General features: G+C 35.6%; 1 protein-coding gene across 3 annotated transcripts in view; it reads right to left on the bottom strand.

Moving 5' to 3' along the window:
• Positions 1-12,090, bottom strand: part of LOC145680714 (C2 domain-containing protein 3-like) — a 138,674-nt gene that overhangs the window by 41,502 nt on the left and 85,082 nt on the right. For all 3 annotated transcript variants that reach the window (XM_081751646.1, XM_081751645.1, XM_081751647.1), the window contains exons 9-11: positions 10,012-10,200; positions 7,299-7,553; positions 5,489-5,654 (exon numbers count right to left, since the gene is read on the bottom strand). In XM_081751646.1, coding sequence (XP_081607772.1) covers positions 5,489-5,654; positions 7,299-7,553; positions 10,012-10,200 — 610 coding nt within the window. The remainder of the gene's footprint in view (positions 1-5,488; positions 5,655-7,298; positions 7,554-10,011; positions 10,201-12,090) is intronic.

The following is a 12,090-nucleotide window of genomic DNA, read 5'->3' as shown; positions in this document are numbered from 1 at the left end:
TAACAAACGTTAAGTGTGCTTTAGATTTTTCACCGAAGAGGTCCTGCTGCAAAACGTTTAATTGACTACTGAGTCTGTCAAGACGACCAATCAACAGATGAGCTGTGGGAGATTTGTCCGTCTTAGTGAAAGTACAGCATGGAACCACTATTCCACTTAGTCAGAACAGCTTCGGAAACAACTTGGGTTTAAGATCAGGATACTTCTCTTTAAGAAAACTGGTACTTGCTTTTGAGTTTCCTTGCGTTCAAAAATGCATTTTTCACTTTGCACACAAATTATTAAGTTCTTTCAAAGTGTTCTGCCAGATATCTCCATGCAACATGTTCTCTTGTAATAAACTTATTTATGAATTATTTTTGGTGTGTCCAGCTCAGACAATTTAGTCCTCTTATTTTAAAGGCTGCTATTTTTCCACGCATAGTGTAAGTGATCATTGTACGTTCGTGCAACGGATATATCAGCAACGAGGCAGACGAAGCAGCCGATGGCCTTGGCCATCGACAGCAGCCAATCACAGTCCTACTTGTGCTTACGTCACTTTGGTAGGTGGGAATCACGTGAGCAGCGGGGAAAAGAGGAAGCTGCGTCACGTAGCTGACATTGTGCGCCACGACTTCAAGAGGAGACAAGCACTTTACACTCACTGCTGAAAATAATCCATACAAAAATACAGTATTTGCAGTATGAAGTAGTGCATATCCATTTGTATTTTTTGTAATCAGAAGACGTCCACACTTTCTATTGTTATACACCCTCCATTCCAAAAGAAACCGAACTTTTGAAAACAAATAGTACCACTAGTGCCATCTGTTGTAATATTTTACCGGTAGATGGCGTAGTCCCTCATTGACAACTGGTATAAATGTCATGACATTTGGATGCACGGCAACAAAGTTATTGCGTTTCAACTGTCAGTGTGTTGTGTACATCGGTCGGAAAATGAGTTTCAAACAACGAGCTGCAATTGAGTTTTGTGTTAAACTGGGTAAAACTTTTAGTGAAACGCACCAAATGCTACAAAATGCATATGGTGATGAGTGTCTATCCCGTACGCAAGTTTACGAGTGGTTCAGGCGATTCAAATCGGGTAGAGAGACGCTGGATGATGACGAAAGATCAGGCCGTCCCAGAACCGGATTATCGGAAGAAAACATCGAAAAAGTGCGTGAATTCATCAAACATAACAAAAAATCGTCGGTGAAAGTTATTGAAATGGAATTAGGCATTCCTCAAACAACCGCATACCGCATTTTGACCGAAGTTTTGGGCCTTAAGAAGGTTAATTCGCGGTTTGTACCACACAAACTCACCGAAGACCAAAAAGTTGATCGAATTGCGCATTGCAAAGACATCGTTAAAAGTGCTCGGCAGGATCGAAACTTCTTGAAATCGATTGTAACTGGTGACGAGACGTGGTGTTTTGAATAATGGTGTTTTGAGCCCGAAACAAAGTGCTGAATGGAGAGCGCCGGATGAAGGAACACCCAAGAAAAGTCGCTTGGTGAAGTCAAAAGTTAAGGTGATGCTGATTTGTTTTTACGATTCAAAAGGAATTATCCACAAAGAATTTGTTCAGCCCGGCCAGACAGTCACTGGAGAGTTTTACTTGGGCGTCATGAAGCGTTTGCTGGCAAGAATTCGTCGTATTCGGCCCGAATATCGCGAAATCGGCAGTTGGACTCTTTTGGACGATAATGCACCATCACATCGTTCGCGACTTGTAACTGAATTTTTGGTCAAAAATCACATTATTCGGTTGCATCATCCGCCCTATTCACCAGATCTCGCTCCGTGCGATTTCTATCTGTTCCCGAAACTGCATTTGGCGATGAAAGGAAAGTGGCACGCATCGATTGATGCCATTGAGAAGGCGACGACCGCCGTCCTAAAGACCATTCCAATAAAGGACATGGAGAAGTCGTTTGACAACTTGTTGGAGCGTGCAAATATGTGTATCGATGCAGAAGGGGAATACATTGATTAATAAAAATGATTTGTTCCAAAATGTACATTGCTTTTTTGTTTTTTTAAAACGTTCGGTTTCTTTTGGAATGGAGGGTGTAATTTGCCCATGTCATTTGAAGAGATGTAAGTATCGGGCTTAACATAAAATATAATCACTATTTTATGCGTATCATTGGCGTTATTCTGACCCGAAAATTGTCACCTCGTGTTCTTCATTTTGGTGTGCATGGTGCAATATATTGGTATAAACGAATTCTCATTATTTTATGTTCTTTTTCAGTTAAATGATGCTGAAGTTTTATTCTATTCATAAGTTTAAGGTGGTTGTTTGAATTTTTGCCTATGTGTGGTTAGCGGTGAAAGAAGCTATTACTTTAGTGATAACTTGTTTCGTCGTTAACGCTCGGGCGAGATATTCAATCAATGACTACCTATTGTAATGCTTAATGATAGCAACTCTACTTGGATCTTCATCCTATGGGGTAAACATCACACTTTATAGCCATGTCCGACTCACCCAAAATGCACCGTTCATGCAACTTTCTACTGTTCCGTCAGCGGAAATTTGACGTTTTTAAACTAATGAAAGTATATTTTTAAAATTTCGCGTTTTATCGCGCAACGGAAACTAATCAAAATACACATAGCATATAAAACGTCAAGAAACTCTATGAACCAGTAATACATACAAAACTTTACAATGAAACTATATACATTAACGGGTGGGGGGGCAACTCAAAAAAGTGGGGGGGTAACTGCCCCCTCTTGTTCCCCTAATCGCCACCCTTGGTTACATGGATGATATTTCGGTTTAGACATGACACTGAATTCGAAATACACAGACCAATCAGTAAATTATGACCACCTAACTACGAACATGTATTTCTCCTTTCGCACAGTAGCACTCTGACGTGACAAGACTGTAATGAGATGTCGGTAGTCGTATCAACCAAGGCTGCGTATAGTGTGTCCTTAAATGCCTAGATGGAATTGGAAAGGACGGATGGGAGGGGGCGGACATTTTAGAAGTTAGTGTCGGTCTATGGTGTTCCGCAATAGGTGCTCAATGGGGTTAAAATTCTGGGAGTTCGGGAGCCATGAAAGATGTTGGGAGTGCCCACTGATATTCTTGAAACATTCCTGCGCAGAACGTATATGATAGCAAGTCGCGTTATCCTCTTGAAGATCTATCACCATGGGAATAAAAGGTACGGACCACCGCACTAAACTTTCTCGCTGCAATTCCTTAAACTACAGCATGTTGTTCTGCAGTTATTAATGAAACATTATCGTGTGAAATATGAACAAAATTTCAAGGCATTTTCGGAAAATTTCGCCAAAGAAAACTCACGAAAGTAAACTATCTTTTGTAGATTTTTATATAACAAAATGGGACATAGCCCATATGTTAGGGCTATTAAGTAAATATCTGAATATAAAATCACAAAATCGCAGAAATCGTATTTGAAAAAACTAACCCCAAGAGTAAACTACCCTTTGTGGATATTCTTATGGGCGTTATTTATGCAACATAGAAGAATATTAATGAAGTATTTATTTATGAAATATGAACAAAGTCGCTGAGTTGTTTTTGAGAAAGCAGTCTGAAAGGAAACTCACTTCGAGAATAAGTACTCCTTGTTAATTTATTCGCAAGGAGTAATTTATATAACGTTATAGAGTTATTAATTATTACAAACAAAATCGCCTGAGTTATTTTTGAGGAAATCACTGATCACCGTCAACAACGCTTTGTCGTAAAGAAAATGGTGCCAAGCACATGCAACGTAGACAGCCAATGATTGAAAATGCGTAATATGTTCCAATACGTCCTGTTTCATCTCATTTCCAAGAGCGCATGTTTATATGTTTATCGTCTGAACTGTCTTCTCTCTAATACGAAATATGCGGTGACTTTGTGATTCTGTGCAGCCCTTATGCATGATATCAACAGTGCCTCAATAATGGTGGATTTATGGTGTAGTATATGTTTGGATACTTGCAAACTGAGTACATAACCATCAAGTTGCACTTTCTCACCCCCTGGTAATGATATCTTCTAAGATGATAAAGCACCTAGCCATCGCACACGTCTGTGCAGGAATGGTTCGAAAACATAGTCTGGACTTACATTATCTTTCATAGCTTCCAAATTTCCCGAATCTCAAACCCATTAAACACCGTGTGGGACACCATGGTACGGCATATCCAGTCTTTAGTGACACCCCCAATTTCACCTTGGCATTAACACCGCATTACACACAGCTTTAGTTGATCATTACCAGCAGACGACTATCTATATCTCATACACCCGGGTAGCATATGTACTTTGGATTCAATTACCAGTGACAGCTCATGTGGTTTGGATCCCATGTTAAGGTGGAAGTCCACAGTGCTCTGCCAGCCTCGCTGCTGAAACGCTAAACTCAAATCAATTAATCAATAATACACTCTTGCTACGTCATATTGCCGCTGTACGGAAGGCCAAAAGAGAACATACGACACTGTTAGGTCACTACATACAAGTATACCGCGTAAGGAGAAAAAACATTACTAACAAGAAAAAAATACATAAATAAATATAACCAGAGTCGTAAAACGTTTCCTTCAGAGTTACATCCACCGGAAGATCGAAAAATCATTTTTTTTTTTAAATTAGGCATACTAGCCTAAAAACTATTGAATCTACTTATATGAATTTGTTAATTTATCCAGGAACTGATACACGTTCTGTATAAATACCCATATCCCGAAACCTTCTAAAACCTACGCAATGCATTTAAAAGAAAAGGACGTATATGAGGAAGATTTCCAGAAGTTACGATCTTACAAAATCCGTTATGTAGCTACAGAACTTCGAAAACAAATTTATTTAAATATCTGCGCTGTGTCCCGTATAGCTCAAACTGCTTGAGTTAGTCCCAGTTTCAAGCTAGGGCCTCAAAATTATTTTGTAAATTTTCAACAGCTTATAGCTCTGAGAGAAGACTTTTTGAACACACTTATTAAAGCTTTTTTGTTTTATTTTGCTAAAAGAATTCACCTTCCGAAGTCACGTGATATATTTCCGCACTATGTATTTTATACTGTATATATAGGGTGTTCGAAAACACCACTACTAAACTTTGGCAAGTGACTTCTCGTATCAAAAGAAAAAGAAGCTTATTTCTTCGGGAATAACAGACAATTTAAGTGTTTTCCAGAACTTAAAAGAGAAATTGGTTTTACTTTATTCATACAGTCATAAGATGCTAAAACTAAATTCCGCAGCGCTACAACCAACAAAAGACTTTGGCATGTCAAATGTGTATCTCATGCGATTATTCTAGGCAATCTACAAAAGCTAGTCAAGAACTCAAAATTTCTTGATTCAAATAGCTCTCCAGACGTTAGGTAAAATTCTGGTACCTCAATGGGAATCGAATTAGGATCATGCACACTAATTATTTGGCTACATATAAAATACTAATAAGGAATAAACCCTTTGAGAACATCTATTAAAAAATTCTGTCAGACTAACCTGCAAGAGGCTTAGATGCATCGTATTCTGGGAAACTATATTCGATGAAGCAATCAACTTCTCCCAAAGTAAAATTTTTAAATACAGGAAAGCTATGAATTCTTTCTATGCTTATATCAAAGGTATGAGTAACATATGCATCACCAGAAGCATTATTCTTAAGGGCCTGGAAAGAACATAAATTAAAATATTAAAATGAAATATGCAGGATTACCCTGCATAATGGGGTTTTGAACAACATGATTATAATTGTTACACATACTTACGAATTGGCAATAAGTTTACCAATTCAAAGTTTTAAAAATAACCAAGTAAAATCACTAAACAGCACTCTTCACGCATAGATGGAAATACCGTATAAGCCGAGTCGAGTACTGGCTTGTGATATGACGATATTAACTATTATTAAAAAATGGGGCACGGTGGTTTAGTGGTACAGCACTCATCTCTGGTGCGTGGTGTTTTTGGTTCGATCCTACGCCTTAAAATTTCTTTCATGATCATGCACTTTCCTTAATCATCTGTCTCCTTTAGCTTTAATTCACAACTGTCGGACGTAGAATTTAAAGGTTTCATTTTCACTTACAATTGAAGAAATCTTTGTTTTACGTCCAACGATTATGCCGGTTAGGCTAAAGGAGACGGTGATGATGAGAAATGGATGAAATGGTGGAATGAAGAAAGTAGGAGGAAACGGGAAAACCCCCAGAAAACCCACGGGCACGGTGTTTGTCCACCACAAAGTTCACAGGCGCGAGCTGGAATCGAACCAGGGACCCCAAGCACCGGAGAAGAACGCTCTACCACTGAGCCAACGCGCCCCCTTACAATTGACGAAATATTGCATGCATTTTATTTTGCATCTTGTATATGTTTAAACTTATTTTCTTTAGTATTATTTACTTCACAAAAATATATTATTCTTTACATTTTAAACTTCATTATTATCTTAAAATTTTGTGACGAACAATTCCATTTAAAACCAATATAAATAGATCTCTAACAACGTGGTTCGGATAGTGCGCCATCTCTTGGAACCAACTAACTGCTCTCGTATTTACGGCATTCCTGTACATATTTAAAAATTGATTCAACAAATGGGTTACCTATATTTAACATGTTCTTTTCACTTTCTTTTTTAATTTTGAATGGCACCCGACAACAAAATCAAGAGCATGCGGGAAATGGGAAGCATAACCATAACAGTAATACTGCTAGCGAAACACATGAAATATAATAAAACGTTTGCTGCTCCCTCATATACACAAACAAGGGAACTTCTAAACATTAACTTCTAAACATTAAAAAAAAAAAAAAAAAAAAAGTTTCACTAGAACATGAAATTAAGTTTGATTATATCACTGATACCTCAATGGGAAAGCAGCAGAGGCGATCAGAGTCCCGTCAGTCCAGAGATCTGGACCCGATTTTTCTGTTATTCCTACAAATATTAAATATGTTCCTACAAATATTAAGTCATATTTACAGTATGTATCTACAGGTTTTTGTAGTACATATGTTTGCAAGTAGGATACTTATTGTATTTGCATATTAACACTATAAATGGAAAACTTCAACTTAAAGCTGCGAAATAGAATATTAAAATTTTATTTTGTTAAAATTCTTTCAGATGGAAATAAATAGTTATCATTTTTAGATGTTAATCCAGAAATATTAAAACAAACAGTTATTTCAATCGCAAAATAAAATATTTCTGATCATTTTATGCTGTTATAGTTTTAAAAGGCAGAAGAAGTATATACATAAAGCCAAATAATAAACCAAATTATTGAATAAGAAACAAACATACCTGTTGAATGAATCTAGAAGTATGATCTGACTGTTCTTCTAAAGTAATCTGACTAGGTTTAAAATATTCAGAGCTCTCACTCAAGTTTAAAAAAGGATCTTCACACATAACAACTTCTCTTAAACCTCTAGCCACTTCCAGTAGATGAATCTGTCTCTCACTTCCAAGGGCTAGCAGGACTTTGATTCTTCCTACTTCACCTTTTCCAATTGGATTGCAAACGGATACCCAACGGTCTATGGCAACCACTGGATGCTACTAATACAAACACAACTGGATCAGACATTATTAAGAACTTTTTGGCAATTGTAAAGTAAAAAGAAAGCAAATAAAGCGAGTAACGCGTAAAAATGAGCAAAGAAATTCAATTGTATGTAACGACTTACTAGTGTGTCTACTCATATTCCAAAATGAAATTTCGTGACCTTTTCTTTCCCAAACCATAAAAATTTAGTAACATTCTGAAGAGCGAATTTGGGTGCGTATTGGACCAAATTTTCATGTATGTAATAGAAACGTGTTTTGCTTGCGATTTGGTAGGGTGTAAAGCCGAAAATAGACATTTTTGGTGGTGAATTTTGACGTTTTATAGACCAAAATTTTCCAGTCTATACTATATTTCTCCATATATAAAAAAAAATTGTGACCTAAAAGCTAAATTTCGTGACTTTTTCTTGACTTTCATGACCGTTTTCTGATTTCGTGACTTTTTCGTGACCGATAGACACCCTGCTTACCTCGTTCTATATTTTCTTTCGCTCATCTCTTCCTCAAATGGCCAATTGTGTACATTATAAGATTTATATGTAGTGGAACTTCAGTATAAGTTTCACTGACTCAAGGCTTATGTACACACACAATAAAAACATATAGGTCTGGACTTACGTCAGTGAAATTTGTAAAAGACCACTGAGATGGAAGCATGGAAGAGTATTTACAAGTCGGACTTAAGAGGTTTCGTTCAGCTTCATGTTTGGTTACGTAGATTTTCATTTTGCCCTCTCTTACACGAATCTTTAATTTTAAATTTCGGAGTTTTTGAACGTGATGATCATGCATCACAGAAAAGTTTATTTTTAAATGGATTTATTTTGCATACACTGTTCTAATGTCAACCAGTTACGTTATTACAAACTAACAATTAGATGTAGAATGCGGAAAGCTTGAATTCTATAGTTTAGTGGCGAATAACAACCTATGTCCTGCATTTTAATTTTTCATTTATTTTAAGCCACAGTTTTACTACTACTTTTAGTGCTCTCAAGTGGTGTTAAATTTATAAACCTTAATCTATATTTTCTGTTAAAAAATTTCTTGATTGCTCGTAAATTAGTAGCATCATCTTTTAATTTGATGCAATTTGTTTGTATTTTGGTTGGTCAGTTTTCCATTTATTCCCCTCATCTTTTTATCATATCTAGTTACTGTGGCTGGTGTATCAGCATTGTCAAAAAACGTGGGAAAATACCTCCAGAAATAATAATAATAATCTACAAATTTAAACATACAATCACTTGAACATTAGAAAATGTAACACAGTGGACGAATCAATCATCTTATAGTTAAATGTTTTTTGAAAGAGCACAGACAACAACGAAAGAATATGGGATCACATCTCCTTTCTTAAAATGACTATTTGTCATGAAATTATACACTAATGTGGTGGAAAATCTATGTTATTTTTTTAATATTTAAATCTGGAAAGTTTCATGATTTTGTTATGGATGTACAGTTCTAGCAGAGATTTAAATTACCTCAATACAGTACGATCTCGAATATAAGACGATTCAAAGTTTTTGAGATGATTTTATTGGAAATATGTATTTAAAAAAAAAATAAATAAATAAAGTACAAAATATTGTATACACTTTGAAAATATTATATTGGGAACTTAACAATTTAAACTTCTTGATATGATTTAAATTCCAGTCTTTATTACACTTTCTTTCGGTGGTTATCACTTCGTATTCAGTATTCTGGTGGTATACTCAGATCGATTTCAGTAACTCGTGGAAGCGCAGTGAAAATACTAGGCGTCCGCAATACTAGGCGCAGTGAAAATAGCAAATATTAGGCGTCAAATCGAACTATTCATAACGCATTACCATTACCTATTTTCTATGTACGTCTAACCTTGACGAGTCACGTAAGGGCACGAAACAAACAAACAAAAAAAAAAAAAAAAAAAAAAAATTTAGTTAACGTCCCATGGTCATGCTCTTTACGTTAAAGGAGACGAATGATTAATGAAAATGAATGATTGTGAAATTAATTTTGTGTTCTACCGGGAGTCGAATCCGGGACCATGTGCACGAAAGGCACACGCGCTATGCACACAACTAGCGGAGAGAGCACGGCACCGAACGGTCGCGGAAGAATGCAGATGGTACAGTTCTATGTGGTATAAAATGATGTTTTTAAAGAAGTCTAAACGGCTAGTTTGCAATTAGATGAGTATGTATAATTTTTACAAAATAGTCTTTATACTATAAATATTGTATTATGTTCGAGCCAATATGGTACCACAATGTTCTATATCTATTTTATCTTCACTGAAGGACATTTTCTTTTTAACTGACGACCCATGCTTCGAGATTAGTTGTTTCCAGCACACAATTATCTGCACATTTGTGCGTGCTCATCTTCTGAAGTCAATTAAAGAGGATTATAGATATTGAACAAGATAATATTACATATCAACTGAAATACATACCTTGGACTGAAGCAACTGATTTGTTATAACTGCATCTCTGTATGCCACATAAAATTGATGAACTGATAGCTTGGCTAAACCGAGAAGCATATCATTATCTGTATCCGTACTTTTCTGCCAAACTTCTATAATCATATAGTTATTTTTTATTTTCTCCAAAAATTCGGGGGTTCTTAATACGGGAACAACCTGGAAGAATTAAAAATACGTTCAAGTTATACCGCTTAGTTTATCATTCAGTCTGATTGTTGACAATCTGTCTTGATGGTTCATAATTGAAGTTCGTGCCCTTGACATGGGAAACCCCGCTTTTATTCCCAGTGAAAGCTTATGTGGCTCAGATTACACAATAAGCTACACTTTTTTCTGTAACCTAGGTGCCGAAAACAGACAAGTCAAAAACTAACAAAAGATATATGATGGTTCACATAATGGATTTCAAATTTTACTACCACCTGCAACGATTCGATTTTTCCGTTACATTGCTTAAATAAATTATGGTCAGGAATAAGGAGCTTTACACTAAAATTCCCGTAAATAGGGGTGCAGTACGTTTTATGATAATTTCCATTTACTACTAGGTTGTTATAGGGTCTCGTCGTAAATTTTATCGCCGACGGGTGATTAATTTGTGCATAGCATGCTTTATATAATATATATATATATATATATATATATATATATATATATATATATATATATATGTATGTATGTATGTATGTTAAGCCTAAAGGCTGATACGTCAATACGTACATCGGCTATTTTGAATAGGATACTATATCCTAAATCATGTATATTAATTGACATTTACTTTTAACACTGATAGTTTTTACTAGTTACAATAATGCGGGCTATGAACTGTGTATTAAATGAATTTATTCGAATATAATCGTTGTTAATCACTATTTTATTTCGGTAGTTAAGGCGTATTACTTCAGGAGAGCGGTGTGTAGACAATTAAAAAAAAAAAAAAAAAAAAAAATGTTACTGGTATCGCATTTCTATTTTCATTTGTTCAGGTTGAGTTGTAGATGTTGACGATAGTGACCAACAGGTGATTGTTGACGTAGCAAACTAAAGAGATCGCGGGATGATACAAACGGAAAGGTAGGATTATTCGTGAATATTTTTAAATGAAGGAAGTTATGAAATTATAATATTGCAGTTTTATAATTGTGATAATAATGAATTGTTCTAATTACTTATATTTTACTAACAATAGATTTCAATGTATTGTTGGCGTGCAAGGAATTATTACAGTATTGCGGATTAGCACGTTGCTAAAGTAACGTAGGAGTAAAGTACAGGACAAGAAAAGAAAGAATAAACGACCAAAACGCTATTAGTTTTAATGACATTTTTGGTCGTTTATTCTTGTTCCATGCTTTGCTCTATCTAACAACAAATGATGAAGCATGAGAGTCCTTAGTCATAGGAACCACATTTTGTTATATTTGACCACCGTTTGAACCTTGAATATAGTACAAAAGTTGTCTTATGGATAGACGTGAAGTTTTGGTTGCGTGGTAACATCCTGCATTACTCTGTGGTGGATATTTATTTAAAAATGAGTTTTATTGCAAGGCCTCTTATAATCATCAAATTGCGATACTTGCTCATAGTCATCACATACAAGGATTTGGCTGATACTTAAGGATCAGAGTTCATCAAAATTGCCGACATTAAGGTAATATTTATCATTCCTTATATTCTACAGCGAGGATAGAAAGCCACTTGTATTTTCCTGATGAGACTTCATCCCAATGGTAATGGTAGAAACTATGTTGATAGGATTATCTTTTAGTGCTCTTGGTAGTAATAAAAATTGCAGTATAAACTTGGTACATCTTCGGAACTTCAGAAAATTAAACTGAAAACACTCGGCTAGTGGAAAACTACCGTATTAATAGGATTCTTTACAATAAAATGTTAAATATAGATAAAATGGTGCTTATAATGTGTAACTAAACTTAGCGCCGTGTCAGTTCCACATTAGTTCAATAGTGATGCATTTTTCGTTTGAAATGTTGTTTTCAGTCAATAGCAATGCTATTTTAGCTGGAAATATGTTTTGGTATA

The sequence above is a fragment of the Thermobia domestica genome, chromosome 3 (assembly GCF_964235325.1).
Source record: "Thermobia domestica chromosome 3, izTheDome1.hap1.1, whole genome shotgun sequence".
NCBI classification, from domain to species: Eukaryota; Metazoa; Arthropoda; class Insecta; order Zygentoma; family Lepismatidae; genus Thermobia; species Thermobia domestica.
Note: the sequence above shows the minus strand (reverse complement) of the source record. Positions and strands in the feature narration are given on the sequence as shown.